Source organism: Microcebus murinus, chromosome 2 (genome assembly GCF_040939455.1).
Source record: "Microcebus murinus isolate Inina chromosome 2, M.murinus_Inina_mat1.0, whole genome shotgun sequence".
NCBI classification, from domain to species: Eukaryota; Metazoa; Chordata; class Mammalia; order Primates; family Cheirogaleidae; genus Microcebus; species Microcebus murinus.
The window spans coordinates 79,069,172-79,088,856 of NC_134105.1; the positions used below are offsets into that span (position 1 = coordinate 79,069,172).

The 19,685-nt window shown below is 37.3% G+C and overlaps 1 protein-coding gene and 1 long non-coding RNA gene across 2 annotated transcripts in view; both read right to left on the reverse strand.

Annotated features, from left to right (window-relative positions):
- The window catches only part of LOC105885774 (uncharacterized), a 48,170-nt gene extending 35,082 nt beyond the window's left edge, over positions 1-13,088 (reverse strand). The window contains 3 exon segments of the mRNA XM_075999877.1: positions 1-12,511; positions 12,514-12,622; positions 12,625-13,088. The exon segment at positions 1-12,511 is cut by the window's left edge and continues 35,082 nt beyond it. Of these exon segments, the coding sequence (XP_075855992.1) occupies positions 12,333-12,511; positions 12,514-12,622; positions 12,625-12,951 (615 nt within the window). The 5' untranslated portion in view covers positions 12,952-13,088 and the 3' untranslated portion in view covers positions 1-12,332.
- Positions 13,089-13,453: 365 nt separating this feature from the next.
- LOC105885687 (uncharacterized) lies at positions 13,454-17,595 on the reverse strand. The gene is made up of 3 exons (XR_001160754.3): positions 16,999-17,595; positions 14,070-14,180; positions 13,454-13,940 (listed from the first exon to the last, which is right to left on the reverse strand). It is a non-coding gene; the product is annotated as an uncharacterized LOC105885687 (long non-coding RNA).
- Between the last annotated feature and the right edge of the window lie 2,090 nt (positions 17,596-19,685).

Sequence of the window (19,685 nt, forward strand, 5' to 3'; positions counted from 1 at the left end):
CAAAATAAGAGTTTAAATCTAGGAAATATTCAATTTAGTAAATATCCTGATTATAAAATTATTAGCAATATGAGCATTATATAATGTTAATAAAAATACTATGTAAGTTTCATATAAATAGAACTTGAAGTGGAATATTTGGGGGCTTAAAGTATTTCCCAAATGTAGAATTTGCCAGTCAGATAAAGTCATGATTTTTAATTTAAAATACCTGTTATAATTAATAATAGCATAACTTTAAATCTACAATACAGCCTATATCATTTAGGTCAGCGGTGCATAGAAGTTGACTTTGCGATTTGTTTTAAAAAATCAATAGAAAGCAATGGTTCTCAAATTGTAGCAGGAATCAGTTTGGCTTGCTAAAACACAGATTAGGAGGCCCCGTCTCGGGTTTTTGATTCAGTGGGCCTGTTAGGTGGTCTGCGAATGTGCATTTCTAATGAGGTCCCAGAAGATGCCCCGGCTACTGATCAGGAGACCCCATTTTGAGAACCAATGATCTGAAGGATAACAGTGCTTTTAGTACTTTCTTTCATAAAGCCTATTATCACATTCTCAAAAGACATTTATTGACTCTGGGACCTAATATTAATGAATTTGGGAATTACATACATGCAATATCATTTTGCAGGTACTAAAATATATTTTCTGGTACCATAGGTACACTAACAATTTTTCCCAGGAAAATATAATTGAGTAATTGTAAATGGTATTATATAACTTAGAGTTGGTTATAGAGTAATTTACTGCTTTGAGGTGAAAAAAAATGTGTTCTTTATCTTTTTCCTATCAGGCGCTTCTTTGGTCTATTTAGTTCTGAAAGACTTTCTATAAAAAGGAAAGGTAAATCCATTTCTAGAAAGGACATTGTTATTATTTATATCCGTGACACGTGTCTTCTGGTAAACAGAGACAACAGTAATAACTTGTAAAAACAATAGCTTTCACACAACTGAATATTTAATATTAACTACAACCTAGTAAGTTCCTTGAAGGAGGCTGTTGTTTTACATTCTTTTGACTCCCCCACAGAGTTACAACAGCCTGGATTGTAAGAGGTACTGTAGACAGACCACGAATGCTTCAAGGGCAAAGTCTGTTAATTGTTCTTCTAATCGTTCCTTGGTAACCCCAGCAGTTAGCAGAATACCAGGTACATAGTAGGTACTTAAGAAATGTTGATAGATCTGAACACATTCTTCATGAATAGTACATGCATAATAGATATTTGGTGATCTGTTGTGAAATACATCCTAACTCTTTTGAATATACAAACTGCTTTATCTCAGCACCCTTGTCAGTTGCTATATAAAATGAGGGGTGGGATAGTCTAAGTACTTGCATTAAGGCAGATAACCTGACAGGTGTCAAATTGACCTTAGGCTACTAATTTTGCTCATGACTATGCTATAGAAATTTCAATAAAACTATTTTTCTACATTTTAAAAAAGGTTTTATTGGGTATTTTTTAATAACTGTAGATAGCACTTCGTACACATAAAATATATTTTGAAAACATGTGCATCATCATTACTTGTAACATAAACTACAGGTTTAATGAGACTAGAATGGTGGGAGATGGATTTTGTTCCTTTTATGGCTGTGAGAAGGAGCTTTACAACCTAGTACTAGGACTTCTGAGGCTTAAATAGTCCTGTGTATCACCCCTAAAAGTGTTAATCTAATTTCTACTCCAAAAATGTATTAACTCAGATATTATCTCTGTTTTTTTAATAAGCTCTGAGAATTGTACCCCAAAATATACAGGGGAATTAACTGCATCCATTCAGTGACAACTGCATCATTACAAAGAAAGGGTGAGCATAAAACCCAATGACCAAAAAGTTAGGAAGGGTTTCCCTCTTTCTTTCACTGATTGGTAACCCAAACACCCAGGAAAAACAATTATAGTAAATAGGACTCGTGACAGGGGAAAAACTGTAAAAACATCATAAACTCAAATGTCTAGATAAAAGCTGAACTAATTTTTTCTAACACTACATGAAAAAGCACTAATGACAAAACACTTTAATACCAGAAGTCACTTAAAGGCTCTTAAAGAAAAGAAAAAAATAAATAAAAGGAAATAGGAAAAAAAAATGAAAGAAAAAAGAAAGAATCCTATTGCTCTGCGTCTGTGTGTACCATTGACAATAAATATATCATTCCCCGAGACACAATACAGAGGCCTGGTGGTTGAGACCTCCTGTTTGACTCTCTGAGGAGACAGCACACACTAACACACCAGTAGTGCTGCTTCTGCCAAATACCTTTTACTGACTTCAAAGAAAGAACACGGGGGAAAGAACTGGAATGATGCTTAACAAGGAAGACTGCCTTTCTACTTCCTTCCCTTTCCTCATAAACTGAATGAACTGTCGCTATAAGACAACATACTGCTGAGTTAATGTAACTTAAAAATTTACAGCAGGTTGTATGCCTGGAGGCACATTATGGGGCCACCTGTAGGCATCTAATTCCACTGAAAATAATAAATAATTGTGCAGAATTCCTCAGAGTCTAGAGGAGAGTGGATAAGAATCATGTTGCTCGTTCACTCCAACACCGATTCTGTTGTGGAGGAGGATTAGAGAACTGTACTCTCTCCAACAAATATGAGTAATCCTTCTCCCCACAAAAGAGTTCACTAAATGCTACACCAGACACCTGGGTGCCAGATCTACACAGCCATTTTTTGTGCACTTTTGATAATCCACCTGCAGAAATTACCACATGGCAATTGCTTAATATAGCACGTTGATCCATTTGAGGACTTTTTTTTAAACAGTAAAGAAAGCTATTTTGTTTGTCTCTCTGCATCCTGTTTATTTCTTTGAAGCCTCCTTCTCAAATTTTGCCAAAGATAGAGAGTTACAGTGAGAATATCCCTCATATGATCCCAAGCATTTATTTGGGAGAAATTAATATGTGTATTTTAGCAATGCTCAGCAACCTTGACCTTTTTTGGAATGGAAGACAAAATTAATTTACTACAAAGCTGCTTTTAAAAAAAAGTAAAAGAGTCTGTTATTGTGCCTTAGCCACAAAATAGGTGGGTTAGTACTTATCCTGTGGCTAATCAGAGGATATATGTTATTTATTTCAGTTCATACTCTGCTATAATATTAGTGAAATTTTACATATGTGTATATATATGTACATATATGAACTTTTTATTAAATAGGTTTCAAAAGCTAGTCTAAGTTTTGTTCCGTTGGGTTATAAATTACCTATAAACTTTATTAATACAGTTGCAGTCTTAGGAACATTACAAATACTTTTTGGATTTTAAATTTATGATAACCTTTCTCCACAATGATCACATGGCTTTGATTAAGAAAACTACATTGAAATTATCATTTAAGTACTGAAGATTGGATGCTCAGTGGTATTAAGGTTGACATTTCCCTTCTATTTGTACTACATGAAGGGTTAATAAGGTTTGCATAACCTTATTCTTTGAAGGCTTTTCGGTGGAGGCAGAGTATTTCAGGATTGCTGCCAAAACAGATTTTAACCCTTTTAATCATACTGTTAATAACCACATTGTGCATAGTACAGAGCATACTGCACATAAGGCGACAGAGCTCTGAACACAGTTTGACCTGATATCCAATCAAGGAAAGGTTCCCAGAGACGCTTGCCATTTTGGTTGCTATGGTGAGTTTCATATTTTGTGGAAACCACTGCTAGATTTCTTAAAATAGACCTTTGCCAAGAAAAACATTGGTCCAGTGGCATATGCTGGCAGAGCATAGGAAGGTTGCTCAAATTCCCTTCCTTTGTTTTTCCCTCTTCCCCCTGGGGCAACAGCTCCAAGCATCAGCCCACTAGTCTGGCAGGCTGAGAATCCAGAAACTTGCTGCTAATTACAATGTTGACAATTCCCAACCTGTTTACTGGCGCCAGCAATCAAACCGCATCCTCTGGAGTGAACCAAAAAGCACTTGCTGGCTTTAGCTTCCTGAGGTTCCAAGCTGGCTATATTAATTACTGTTAACTTAAAACTGTATGTTGTACAGAAGAAGCTTAATTAGCTGGTATGAGGATTAAAATCTATCCTTCACAAATTTTAAGGCATTCTGTTCTTGAGGAAATTATGTGAATTCATAAAACATCTTTCTTTGGACAAAACGTTGATTATTTTAGGTGTGGCTTCTCAGCCAATTTTGCCACCTTCAACTGAGCACAGAAACAAATTTAGAAAAAAAAATATCTGTCTGTTAATCTACTGACCTGTCTTAGAGTTCTGTCTACATTTTATTTTAAAAATTTGAAGAAAACAATGGGCATAATTATTTATAGCTATCGTTTATGATTAATACAAAAGGAAAACCTTTTGATGGAGACAAAGGGGGTCAAAGGGATATCCATTTTCTATCTTGGAGATTTTTAAAACAAAGGTAGTTACACCATTTTTTTTTTCTAGTGAACTCTCACTGATGTGATAGAAGTCTGATTTGGGATCAGTAGTCTTTCAAGTACAGTCATGCATAACGTCATTTCGGTTGACAAACTGCATATAGGACAGTGGCCCCATAGGATTATAATACCATATTTTTACTACACCTTTTCTATGTTTAGATATGTTTTGATAACACAGATACTTACCACTGTGTTCCAGTTGCTGACAGTATTCAGCACAGTCATGCTGTACAGGCTTATAGCCTAGGAGCAATACAGGCTATACTACCTAGGTGTGCAGTAGGCTGTACTATCTAGGTTTGTATAAATACACTCAATGATGTTTGCACAACAACAAAATCCCCTAACAGCATATGTATTTCTCAGAATGCATCTTTCCTCCTTAAGCAACAAATGTAAAGGGAGCATGCTTCTTTGATTGTTAAGCTGGGTGACCCCACAGTGAGAAATTAACTTTCTGAGACCCTTAACTGGTTAGCATTACAAGTAACCTCAATGTGTCAGTTACAGACCACTATGCAATTTTCATGAATAGCACAACAGAAGTGGACAAGAGTTTTGCAAAATGGAGAATTTTACTTTGCTCTAATCCAAGAGTTACTTTTTATTCAATAAGATAGCTTTGCATATTTAAAAACTGAAATAAGGAGAATAAATACAATTTTAAATTGTATGTTAAAATGTGATTTTATTTCTGTTCCTTGATATGAGGACATCACTGGGTTAGTATTATTTAGTAATATTATTTTAAATTTTCCATTGAATACACTGCATGAAAAATGTTTGTCAATCCAATCTATTAGTCAACATTTGCATTTAGAAGCTTATTAAATTGAGCTGATGTAATTCTGATTAACATTTTCCTTGTTTTCCTGAAATATTTGTAACTAGGGTAAAAGATCAAGTTATTTCTTTAAGTATGATTTATTTTTGTTTCTATATTAATATTAATTTAGCCTATAAAATTTTGCAAGATTTTGAAAATTCGTATGTGCAAGCATACTACAGGCCTTGGGAATCTATTGGCATATTTACATTGTATGTAAAGTTTATATACAAACAAACTTTCTAAAAAGTTTATTAAATTAGATGGATTGAGTAAAAATAGTTGCTGAATAGTATGAAAATTGTAAGAATTATTGTCAGACACTAGGAAGAGTAAAGTTGCAAAAAAAAACTTCAACATAGAAGTTTTAGTGTGGTATGTTAGAAATAAAACATCCAATGAGGACTTGGAAAATGGGTTCCAAATATTATCTGGGTGTCCATGGAGAAGTTACTTAGATTCTCTATGTTGTGAGGACTTCATACATAAGACATGGGAGTTGTAGTATATACCAAATAACTAGATCTGAGAGAGAAATTTATCATAATAGTTAAATATCATATGAATTTGCTATGAGTTTATCCAAGACTCGTGAAATTTTGTATTCTGTGTGGATAATGGACTGGAAAATAATTACATCAAAAGAAAACAAATGATCAAGTGGAAATGTTATGTCTTCAGAAATAAAGGCCAAGCCAGAGAAGGACAAACATGTCAATCTTTTATATTTTTACCACGGTTAATTAAATAGCCCTTCTCTCTAAAACATAAATCAATTACAGTGAGGAGGAAAAATGCAACTCTTAGTATTGGTATTTTATATCCGGAAACACCGTCTTAACCAAATTCTCCTACATTAATTTATTTCCAAAGCATAAATTCAAATATAATATATATGTTTTCCAATAGAAAAATGGATAAAAAAGGCTAGCTCTTTTAAGCCATTTCTTCCTTAGGCTTAATTTTCAGAAGTCTGTCTTTTCAGATTGATGTTCTTTCTTTTGACTTGAGAAACATCCAGATTTCCTGCCTTTCTCAATTTTGTACATATAAGCTAGGCCCACTTTACTCAGAGATTATTTATATTTTAATTGATTTATAGTTCTATACCAGAGGATGACTTTCTACCTAAATAAAAGCAAGAGTTTTTGAATACAGTTGTAATTCACACTATGAAAGAATGTCTTGATATAGGTAAACTGTATAAAATCAATATTTACAACTGATCATCACAACTGGAAAAAGGGCACTATCTAAAAGAACAAGATCTCTTCTAATGCATCCTAAAATTGATATTTCTTAAAGCTTTATGGGTACCAGCTATTAGATTTATCAATAAAACAGCCACCGGGAATTTCATTATTATTTCTTTAATACATCACCAAAAGCTGCACATTCCTCTCTACAGTCCACATCCTTAACACTGTTACTTGCTACCATTTCCCCTGTCTCTTGTCAAATTCAATTGTTATCTGCACAAATCACCAGATGTAAATGTAAAACTGACTCAAAAGTTTAACGTCGTTAGCCTCTATTTTTAATAAATATAACATCCACAGCTAACAAAACCCTCTTCGTTTGTGGTAAATAATACTCTTATTTTGACTCTGTTCTAATATATAATATTAAAATAATCTTAAAGCTATCTTTTGGACAACCACATCCAACAACCTAAAGAAACATTAGATATTTTAATAAGAATGTAAATAAGTGGCTCCAAACCTCACACTCCTACCCCAGATATTTATTTGAAACCAATTGCATTTGAAAGCTTTATAAAACTTTTTGTGAACCTATTCTCAAACTTTTAACTGAACATAATGTTTCATACCCATCATTAAACTGTGAATAGGCATTATGTAAATTATCTGGATAAAGCAGTAGCTGATGAACTATTAATAGTTTAATTTTTAGCGAATGGGTATATTCTTTTGTGATTGAGGTCAACTTATATTTACTATACTTGGAACATTCAGGACACTCACACCTTTCAAGTGAAAATTACAATTTAGTCTGCTTTCCTAGGAAATAATAAAAAAAGTTTTTAAAAAATTGCACAGTTCCTTAGCTTTGAAAATACATGTATCATAGTAATTATTACATTGCATAAAGTGTAATTCTATTGATTACTTGTTAATAAATTTATTAATTCTTACAAATATTTATATACTTAATATTAAATAAAATACCTTAGGTGACATTCATATAGAGTAAAATTATTCTATTTCAATAGCAGATTAAACAGTTATTTGGAGTTTCAAACAGAATACCACCTTGAAAGAAATGTTTTCATAGGTTTTTCAATTATTTGAGAGTCCTATCTAAGAAACAGAATAAATTTTCTTTCTTAGCAAAGAACTGCCCCATTAGTAAACAAATTTGAGAATTAAAAATCGTTAACATTAAACAACATAGCAGTGCAACAGTCATTTTATATAATAATTACTTTTAAAAGGACATTAATTATTAAAAATATAAAATTTTATATTAACATATATCCTGAAAGGATATCATTGCTTTCACTAAATTAATAAATATTTTTGAGCGCCAATCATGCCAGCCACGGGACGAGGTATTTTAAAAGGCTATAGGATTATAGTAGAGCTAAATATCCTAGACAAATATTGGTCATTTTTAACAAAATAGAAAAAAAACCCAATTCTTCCAAAAGTTGTAATTAAATTTAATAGCATAAACATTTACACACAGAATAAACATTTTAAAAGGCCAAGTGTTTATTCTTTATCCACTGCAATCACATATATTGACTTTAAATACAGTTGTTTGTGAATTTGTTTCATTAGGCTGAAATGCTTTTGGGGATGAATCTTTAAATTTGTTATACAAATATATATGCAGGTCCATAATAACACATTAGAATAATCTGTAAATTATTTACAGATTTAGAATAATCTGTAAATCATTCTTTTGGGGCTTTTCTTTCCTACTAAAACTTGAAACAAAAATTGAAGTATGAAAAAGTGATAAAAATGTTCCCATGTGTTTCATGTTTTAAGAATTTAAGTAAAAATTCTAGAAGACCAATTTCTTGTTCAATAACAAGACAAAATATGCTGGTGAATACTTTTTTAAAGCTTCTTTCTTAGTTGTAGTGTCCATTTGCACAATACTATCTGCACCTAAAATGAAGAGTAGAATTCAGAACAAAAAAAAGAGGCTTTCTTTGAAATGGAATCCTAAACAGGTAGAAAGGCCTTGAAAGAATTTAAATCTAGCCCTCCTTGTGGAGGAGGCAACTGAGGACTAGGCAAGCTTTCTGACTGGTCCATTGCCATAGTTCACAACACAAGCTGTACTCAAAATCAGATTTTTCTAGTCTTATTCCAAAGCTTTTCCCACCATAAGATATACTCTCTCCCTTTAAGTACCATATAATTGGGGACAAAGTGAAATTTGAGGTCTTTCTGTATACTGACTCGATTCTCCAATTTGTTTTGTCTTTGTAAACACCATCAAAGCCTGCTTGTTTAAATAATAGTCAAGAAAAAAACTGTGCATGAAACTGGACCCGTAAAGTAATGATTCTATAACTTTAATTTCTCTGTAGTCATGTGTAACAATCCAGGATATCTATAAATCTTATAATATATTTCTATTACAAAGGAAGAGATCTTTTCCTCATGTCAGTTTCTGATAGAATATTAGGCATGATATTCATTTACTCGTACTTCTTGTAGTTCAAAACCTAATGGAATATTTGGCAGATATATAAAAACTATTTTAAATAAGTAACTTTTAGTTTTTATCTCGGGATTTGTTTGAACCAGTTCTTGAAATTGAACACACTTGCTCACACAGATAAAGATATACTTCAAACAATTAATTTTCTCATGTATGGGAAACAAACTTAAAAAACAAAATTATAAGAAATAATAATTTTTGAATTAAATTATATCATTTTTACAAAAGTAATCATTTTAGGAACAGTGTTTCCAAACAGGACACATTTTATTCAAGTTTATGAATAGATGCTACTTTCAAATTATGCAATTATATCACCATTGCAATATAATTTGTCAAAATTTTAAAAAGTGTATTATGATATAAATTGTATTTGAACTAAAAACACAGTATTAGTAAATTGATTACATTAAATTTTTAGTTTGAAACTTAACTGAAATTCAGTAGTGATTTTAAACTAATAATGTAATAAGCCTTATTTAAAAATTATTTAAACTGAATGTTTTAGAATTCATAGGGGTTTTTTGTTTGTTTTTAAAATACTTTTGGTTCTAGCTGGTATATGTGTATATTTTCAGATACTGTGAATTATTACTGAGTCTCAAAAGCTATTTCCAAAAACAAAGCCAACGAAAAGTACCTTTACACTAGTATAGATATTACAATACTTTTCATTTTGAATGAAATTGTCTTACTAAGCTTGCATTATTACTAGCTAGAATATAGCAGAATTCAAAACTCAAAGATTTAGGTGGTCACTATTCTGATTTCATTTATATATACTCCCTTATTACTGAAAACATTTCCAAAAGAAATTTACTTTTAAATTTTAAGTCTAATACGTAGATCACTACTCTCTAACATTGTAAGAACATCATTCTGTCACTTCTGTGATATAATAATTGCAGCACCTGTACAGTACCGACAGGATGGTGAATAATCATGATGGCCTTATACTGTCTTGTCTACATCCTAGTACTTACCCTTTGTCCCACATAAAACCCAAAATATGTCCCAATATACCCATCATCTCCACTTTTGTTTTCTATTTATATATTTTAAAATTTACCATTACTAATATGGAATATAATAGGAAAAATGACAATACAGTTTATAGAAATTTCCATCCATGAAACTGCTACTTTATCATTTCTCTCCTTTGCCTGGACTTTCATTGGGAGCTCTAATCTGGTTCTAGATTGGTGTTGCTGTAACCAAGAACCACATCATACTAGGGCTACCAGTGGTCTCAGGGAAAGATCCTGATTCCAGGAAATGATTATTTATTAAAAAGTATACTTAGATTCATCAGTCCAATACTTCTTTTTTATATACACATAGTGGTTGTCTTGATCCTCTGTGGATCTTTAACCATGAATACCACCATTACCTGCAAATTCTATTCAAGCAAAACATCAGATCATGATTCACAAACAAAGAATAAAACAAGTAAATTCTTTCTATCAAGGTCCTTACCTGGGACTCAGTAGCAAACCATCAAACAAGATGATGTTTCTTACACCTATTAATGAATATCACAGTAGAAAATTGAAAGTTCATAGACATTATATAAATTTCCATGGGAAACCCAAAATCTTCCATTTATAAGCCATAACTTATCTTCATAAAAATTTGAGTATTTAGAAAGGCTTGATTAAATTAAAACTAGTGGGGAGGAGGAAAGCAATTTTCATAAGTTTTCTCTCTCCTTTTCCACTATGCCCTAAGTTTTATTGTCAAATGAATAGTCTAAGCTGCATCCATGTTCTTTTTTTCAGAAAAAAAAAATTCAATCACCTTTGTAAAACAAACAAATTTTTAAAAAAGATGCGTACTGTTCTAGTATTTGGACATCAACTGAGAAACCAACCAGCAATTATGACTATTCAATATTACTTGGTTCTAGCATGTAAAGCACAAACAAGCATTTTGTACTTCTTTAATCTTGGCTATGGACACTGACAGGGCAAAAGCAATAATTGACTAGTATTGATGTAATTTAAAATTCTATTTTCTGAGGGGAAAAAGCTGCCTTGTAACAAGAACAATTAACTGCAATAATTTCAATTTAATACAGTTTTGAATTTTTTCCTCTTTCTTATCTTAAAAGGTCTGATGATGAAACACTTTCCCCCCCAAACTTAAATAAGAACCAGCTCAGTCAGACTGACACCTAATGGAAACTTTTATAAGAAAATAATTCTGCAAAGGAAAAAAAAAATGAGATAAGTATTTAAACTACATGAACCATAAAAATCAAAATACTTTTTGTTGACTATGGGTTGAGGTTTCCTTTAGATTTCATCACTAGCATTTGCAATTATTCTATGCCAAAAATTACTAGTATTCATTTATCAAGCAACTGCAATCATAAGCTGAAGTGCCAGTGCCACAAAACTGAATGAAATCACGTAGTTTTCATAAGTTCTTCCTCATTCCCTCAACAAATGCTGGAGTGTAACATCTTCCATTTCTCACAAACACTATCACCAGGCCTTCAGCTCTCTTCCTTTCTTTCAAATCTTATACACTTCCTATTTAGTCATCCAGCATGAGGCTAACTTTCCAGAGATCACCTAGGAACTAGATTACGTAGCTTCTCTCTACTTTTCTAATTTCCCAATGAAACAATGCCACCAGAAGACACACTGTATTTTGTTAAGTACATAACAAGCACAATTAAAAATCCCTTAATCACCAACTGGTGGATTCCCTGGAGAAAGAGGGTAATTCCTGGAACAATGAAGGAAAGAACAGGAGTTACATATTCTCTTACTAGGGACAGAATGCAGAGTGTAAAGATTGCATCTCTATTTTCTTTCCTGCTTCTCATTCTTAAAAGAGACTCGCTCCGAGAGCTTCTGATAAGGGCCCCACCCGCTTCCCCTGCAGACAGCGTGCCCTGGGCGCAAAACCTATGAGTGTAGATACCCTGAGAGTAACTGTGGGCTCAGACGCCGTGGGGTGGGAACGGAGATAGGGAGAGGAGGGGTGTGAAGTACCCCTCACTATGAATACTGTACTGTAAGAAAGGCGAAACCCTAGACGTGAGAGCGTGAATGTGCCTGCCTCTTTCAAGGCACCTTGCCCTCGGCCTCCGCAGGGTTCAGACTGCTCTTGAAGGCAAGAACCCAGTGGGACACATGCTCTTCGTGCCTGGGAAAGAAAGGCCCATCCTCCAGAGGGAGAAAGTGTCTGGGGTGCAGCTCAGCTTGGGCCAGTCAGAGAGCGCTGAGAGAGAAAGAGAGGGAGCTTGGCAGGCTTCTAAGTTTATTTGGTTTTTGTTTTTCTCCTGCAGCTTTGACCTCTCAGAAATCCAATCTTCGCAGCCCATGCACAACCAACGGCCACCACCACGCAGGAAGGAAACACGGTCTTAGTGTCTTGGCGCGCCTGTTAGAACCTTCTGGGCGCCTGGTATATTCTTGTCCCCAGCACTTTGTCCTCCCGCCTTTGAAGCATCACCACCGTGGGCCCCGACGCCTCGCAAGAGGCAAAGGCAAGTTTGGAAGCTACTTGGTCCTACGCTGGCGAGCGCCGAGAGCTCGAGCTTGGCCCTCGCCTTCCACTATGGACCGTCCTTCCCAGCTGCATCTCGGGCATCTCAACTCCTGCCACGTCCGTTTGTCCCCGGGAGTGCAAGGCACGCTTGACCGGGGCTGGTGGGCGGTTGCTCGCTTGCTCTTCACGAGGAGGGGACATATCCGTATTGTCATATCGTCCATTAATATTTGAAACAAAACATTTCGAAAACAAACAAGAACTGGAAGTTGAAGGAGGGCAAGGCTGTGTCTTCCTCCCGTCCCTTCGCAGCAGACCTGAGAGGGGGAACGTGCCTTGAGTTTGTTGGTGTTTGCGACTCGTCCCAAAGGCAGGGGCGACAGCGCTGAAGAGGTGTCCCAAAGAAACTGGACGTCTGAACAGTCACTGCCTGCCCCAACCTCTCTCAGGAAGGTTCCAGTTCTGTGCCACATTGCAACCAATCCGGTTTCCATCCTGTTTCTCCACCCCTTCGCGGAGAATCCGAAAAGAAAATGTGGGTTCCCGAGAGACTCGCCACACTTCCAATCTGGAAGTTCCGCGGGGACCCAGCCCCCGGCCCCCGCCCCCTCCCCGGCCCGGCCGCCGCGTCTGGCTGCCGAGCGGCCCGCGGCCGGGGGGTGGGGCTCCGGCACCGCCCCGGGCCCGGGATTCGCGAAGTCACGAGCTTCCGCAAGCTCGCGGGGGCACCTTCGCCCACGGACACGCCCTTCCTGCGGAGGCAGCCCCCAGCGCCCCTCTCCTGAGCTCCCGCTGCTCACTCGCGACGCTCCCAAACTGCTCGAGGCCTTGCAACCATTCCCAACTTTCGAGAATCGCCCAGTCCGCGCCTCTCCACTCAGCCGCACCCCACCAGGGACGGGGCACGAGCGGGCGGGGGACGCTGAATGGCCCCGCTGCCTCGGCTGAACCGACCCCCTTCCTTTCCCCGCCCACCCCCTACACCTCGCCCCCCGCCCCCCTGCACGCACCCATTTCACAGTCCGGGTCACCAGAGGTGCAGCGCACAGCCTTTCTGGTGGACCCCGTGCGAAAACATCCGAGAAAAAGAAAAGATCAAGAAAGTGCTACCTTGGCGATCACGGGCGTTTAGTGGCCTGCTGGTGGGCTGGGAGGGGCGGCCGCTGCCCGCCTGCCGCTGGTACTCTCCTCGACTACGCGTATTCTTAAGCAATAACAACGTAATCCGTATTATCCACCCAAGAATACCCGTCACCGAAGAGAGTCAGAGGACCAAGCTGCCGCTGCCGCTGCTGCCGCTGCCGCTGCTACTGCCGCCGCCGCCGCCACCAGAACTCTTGCTGCTGAGCCCGCCCCTGGCTGGGGCTGGGCTGAGCTTGACCGGGACCATAAATCCATAACTCGATTTCCCTCTTAAAGAAGGATCCAAAGCTGTGCTTGGCTGCTTCCTGCCCAAATCCAAATGGCTGCTCTATCTCCAATTCTGAAAGACAAATCACAAAACCAAACAGTTAACACAGAAGGAGAAGAGTGCTCTCTTCCCAGTGAGGAGGGACGGTGTGGCAAGGCTCTTTGGGCACAGGGTGGGAGTGACAAGTAACCTTCAGTTTACCTGGTGCTTTTCCCAGTGCCTTCCTCTGTACTCGCTCTGCTTCATGCCCAGTCTGGTCTCGGCCAGCCCACTCTAGGTGCTTTGATTGAGTGTCATGGCAGCAAGAGAACCCTGTAAGAGACATGCATAGTTAGGCACACAAATATTACAAATGTATTTGCCTAGACGGCTGAGGAAGAAGTGAGGCTCAAATAAAGATAAGGTCATGCATGGATGAAATTTTCAGTAGTGTGTTTTGGAAATGTATCTTCTCAAGCCCAAGATCACAGAAAATAAACACTCATTCAATTTACTACTTGAAATCAAGTAATTATGGATCTATAAAAATAGGCATCTGTCCTTTGAAGGCCTTAGAGCTATATAATATAATGATTTTTAAAGAAACCAAAAGCTTCAAGGCACAAAATAATTAAACCTATTTTACATACTGTCAGAACTCACTGAGTTGACAAGCTGGTAGTTTCTACGATTTTGGAATCGGTTTTGTAGCACCACAATGTTTAATTTCATAGCACACCTTTTTAATATTCACTATAAATGCATTGCTGTGCAGCTGTTGTGAACACCTCTATAGAAAAACCTTTGAAGCTCTGTCTTCATAACATTATTTTAAGAAGAGAAAAACAATAAAAACTCATTTGCAAAGTGACTGTAATTTTGGCATTTAGAGAGAGAATCTCTGTGATTCTTTGATGATCAATATGGCTCTTACTGGAAAAGCTTTGTCTTAAGACCCTGCAGTGGATATTCTGATAATAGGGGTTTATTGTTCACTAAATAAAATGGACAAGTGCAACGTCACGACACAAGACATGTTGTAGCTCCATTAGAAAGTTCTCAATTTGCTTTCTCCTTTACTCTCTAATACATGAAAGTGTACCCATGTGAGTGGAAGAGTGGAATAGGACGGAATATGGAAAGATGGCAATAGACATTATGATTTCTCAAATTATGTAAGTGAAAATTGCTCTTCATCAAGGAGTAATTATATAACAGAATCTCTCCCACTACCACAACTCATCTCTAACTGACCTGATGCAATTTAAAGCACTTAGGTTGTGCTTGCTCTTATTTTTTTTAACATAACACTTCTCCAGACACACCATCTCATCATTTTCCTGACATGTTAGTTACAGATAGAAAAATCAACATGAATTCTAGGTTTTTTGAACAGATGTTTAGTACAGGATGTTTGATGCCTAAAATAACTCGAAATAAAAAACAACATTGCCAAACTACAAGACATTTTACATTATTTTCAAACAACTCTTAAGTACACCATTTACAAAAAAAACCAGATGCCAATTAACAATTTAATAAGTACTATTTTCTGCCATTACCTAACATAGCTATAAAGTGAAGCTTTTCTCTGGTACTACAACCAAGAAAAAAAAATCCAGAAAGCTGACAGGTTCTCTTCAGCTTGAACTCCTAGAAACAAAAGCCCTTAGGGAAAGTAATGCAATAGTCTATGAGCAAAGTGTACATTCGCTTCTAAACTCTTCCATTTAAATCTCAACTAACATTAAAGGGAAACAAAAACAAAACAAAAAAGACATTATATAGGTAGGTTTTGATTTACTAAATGGACTGTTTCTAATTCAAAAGGATAGTCAAGGCACACACACACACACACACACACACACACACACACATACATGCACAGCAATACACAGGGCATCAGAATCACAGCATAAATACCCACACAGCTTGTCAATGCTTTCAGAGTAGTCTCCTTTAGTTTTGCTTCCTCACAATTAAAATAAAATACACACACACACACACATACACACACAGAGAGACCCACGGACTCACACGCTTTAAGAAACTAGAACAGCGCAGTTGATACGCTTGCTTTCTACCCGAGTAGCAGCGCCAGCCCTTTCCCTACCTACCCAAATGTTCCACCAGCTTCAGCACCTGGAGGAGTGGACAGCTCAGCCCGGGCTGACTGCCGGCAGCACTCGCAGCAGAACTGACGCTCTGAGCTCTAACCAAAGCTCTCTCGTGCTTCAGCGGGGCAGCCTGACTTACGAGAACACCATTTCCTACGAGACCACTGCCGCTGGGTGCATATTCAATTCAAGCCTCCTTAAGCTGTCGGATTTCCCCCACCCATCCACCCTCCCCCCTTCTCCACCCTCCACACAAAAACAGAAAAGGGAAAAAACCCAATACCATCAGGGCGTTTGTTGATCAACTCACACTTTGCTTTTGAATATTTAGATACCGCTAGCGGAACAATATCAGCGGAGGCTTAGGTCTGCATTAAGTACCTTTGTTCATCGACTCCTGCAAGCCATATTTATTAGAATCTACATTTCTCTTGCGCCCTAATAACTAGAGGTGTGTTTTGCGGGCAGGGGGCATTCAGCACCTTTTGATCTCTCAAGCCCACCGGGACTGACTGGCGGTTCCCACTACTTTCCTACCCTATCCCCCCACACTCCTACACCCATCTCAGTTAAATGCTTGGTAATTTGCAGCCAAATATACATAAAGAAGCGCGACAAAGCAATCGGTTTGAGGAAATAAGCCAATTAAGCTAAAGCAGAAATGCTTTTCTCTCTCTCCCTCTCCCCCCTCTCTCCCCCCTCTCCCTCTCTCTCCCTCTCTTTCCCTCTCTCGCTCTCTCCCCCTTGACTCCCTCCCTCTCCCTCTCTCCTTCCCTCTCAAGTAGAAAGGGGGAAACACCAAGGAGAGGGAAAAAATCGGGAGGAGGGTGGTAGTCGACTCTTACAATCAATGGAAAAACACTATACACATCTTTACTGAATAATACTCTCATTCTCAGACAAAAAGAAACACATTTATCAGTGTAAACATAGTCTCCCTCTCCCACACATCCTACATCCTTTACGTTCGCTGAGGTTTGTCTTGCTGTATGGCAAAGTAACTGTCACAAATCCATCTCGATTGAAGTGCTTACCCTCTAAATCCAGGTTTCAAGCGGAACTCCAACTGTGTGTAGAAGCCCGGGAGTCATCTGATGTGTGGTGAGGTAGGCTCTGGGCAGTGGGAGCTGCTTCTCTCCGTAGTGCCGGGTTACAGTGTTAACAAGCCCTGGGAAGGGACCTCGGCGCCTCGCGCTGGCTGTGCCCCAGTGCCTTCGCGTGGTGGCGGCTTGCTCGTGCTTCCGAGGAGTCCCAGGCGATAGCCTTCAGCTGATGCGAGCTTCCAGAAAGGAGTGGGGAAGGGAAAAAAAAATCATCTAATGCAATCAAATCGATCTGATCTACACCATCTGTCGCCTGCCACTATACACAAACGTTAAAATAGGAAAACGGAAAACACTGACAGCCCGAGAGGGTTGGTCTGCAAAGAGTTCATTTTTAGCAGAGCATAATTGGATATGGTCGGCGTACAGTTACAAAAGCTGCTGTTAACCATCCAGTAGTGGATCCCAAACATGCTAATGGTGGATTAATTGAGGAAGATCTGACGTGCAAGCTTCATAGTCTCTTATTCATGACTTCCCAATGGGAAAGGACCAATGCCTTGTGGGACTATGGTAACATACAGTCAAAAAGCTGCTAAGAAAATGGCTGTGTGTTCACAGCACCTCTCTCTGATAACAAACATATGTCGACTAAAACGGTTTAGTAGAATGGGAGGGGGGTTTTGGAGAATAAAATTTTCTTTCCCCGTGTAAGCAATCCCCATCTTCTTTTCTTAAAGAAAAGCAAAAATAGATACCATATCTTTACCATAGTGGGGGAAAAGGATGTTTTAAAAGGTTTTTATCAAGATCAAACTCTGCCATATGAAAGAAACAGAACACTCCTGTGCAGCAATTCTAAAAAAAAAAAAAAAAAAAAATCTATTATCATTTTTTTCCTTACTGTGATCAAAGTAGATCCATAGCATGTGCAGGATATAGAAACTCAGCCCAGTTAATCCCACCAGGATTGACTCAAGGTTGTTTAATGCCAGGTACCCTTTTGACTTCTTGAAATCAGGATGCCTTCTGGGGAAGGCATTTTGTATCATTTAAAATTGACATAATGAACATTAAATATGATTTCAGTGAGGGGATGGGAAGAGTTTTATTTTTTAATTCTACAGTTACTCTTTCCAGCCCAAGCCCCTTTTGGTCTGTTTCCAGTCTTTCCTGATCAGTTCAGGGGGAGAAATAGAGATGGGGGAGGGAGTGGAGATGCCAAGGGGGAGGAAAAGAGAGTGTAGATTGTCAATAGCCAATAAATTCTATTCCATCTGTAATAAAAATGGCAATAAAAGAGAGATAACTTACTAATTGTTGATCATATTTACATATAAGCCAGTTTTTAAAATTAATGTTTTATATGTGGAAAGAAAACATATTGCAAGCAACGAGATAACTGTCTTCATCCATTTGTAATTACAAGATTTTTTTTTAAAAAAGGAATATTAAAAGGGTTTATTATCTAGATATGTGACCATCTTTTATTAACTATATCTAAATATTCCACATCTCCTCTGATTTTCTCATCCATTTGAACATTGAAAACTGTGTTCATTTTGACTCTGCTGCCTTTTTTTGAGAGCATACATTACATAAATTCTATAGTAAACATTAGTGCATATGATAATTCTTCAGATAACTGAATGTGTCTCCTAAAACTTTGATAATCTCTTTAAGGAAAAAAAAACCTAACAGTTACGAATTGAATTAGTCTACAAAATAGCTTGAAGACAAATCAAACAATTTACCTGATCTTTTGTTTCAATATACATTAATTAAGCACTCTTTCCAACCTACACAACATTCCAGGGTCATAGTCAGAAATCCAAGTCTAATAGCTCAGCAGCCTTTGTTATCATTCGTGTCAAGCTATTGCCCCCTGCAGGTTAGGCTGAAAGTGCAGGCAGAATTTGGCCAAGTCCTCAGGAAATTTATGGTAGTCATGTTACTCAGTTTCTTCCAATATTTAAGTAGAGTCAACCGTTTTAATTTTAAGCTTGTTTTCATTATGATTTAAACTATTTGTTTACATATAGGTAGTAAATTCAGAAAAAACTAAGCTTATAAAAAGATGCCTTCGGTTTTCCTTCTGAGAACTTAGTTGGATGGAGCTGAACCATCCATTTTGTTGTAACACATGAAACACCTTGACGTACTTAATATACTTTTCCTTATCTTCCCTTATCCTTTTTCCACAAAATCCAGCAGAATTTAAAAATAAATGCAACAGATTTGGAATTACGAATTCTCAATAATAAAAATGTAGTCCTACTTGATGTCAGTGTGCTCTTGTTAGTATACTCAATGCAGTGCATTCAAAGCAAAAGCATTTTACATTCTCCATACTCCTGATATCTTCCTGATATGATGGGGAGAATTACACTGCTTTTCTTGATTATAAAATGAGACATTATTTCAACTACCATGCTCCTGCTACACCATTATCCTTTCCCAATCAATGTTTCCAAATAAGGCACCTTACCAAGAAGAAATAAATTCATAATTGACAGGGTAGAAATTAAATTACATCAATTTTTTCCACAGTATTAGAAAGTGAAGGAGGTTTATGGGAATGATTTAAGAAGGTTTATGGGAAGATTCTTTTATATTTTGGAAGTCAATGGTGTGGCTATTCATATTGAATTGTAAAGAAACTTGCAATGGTATTTCCC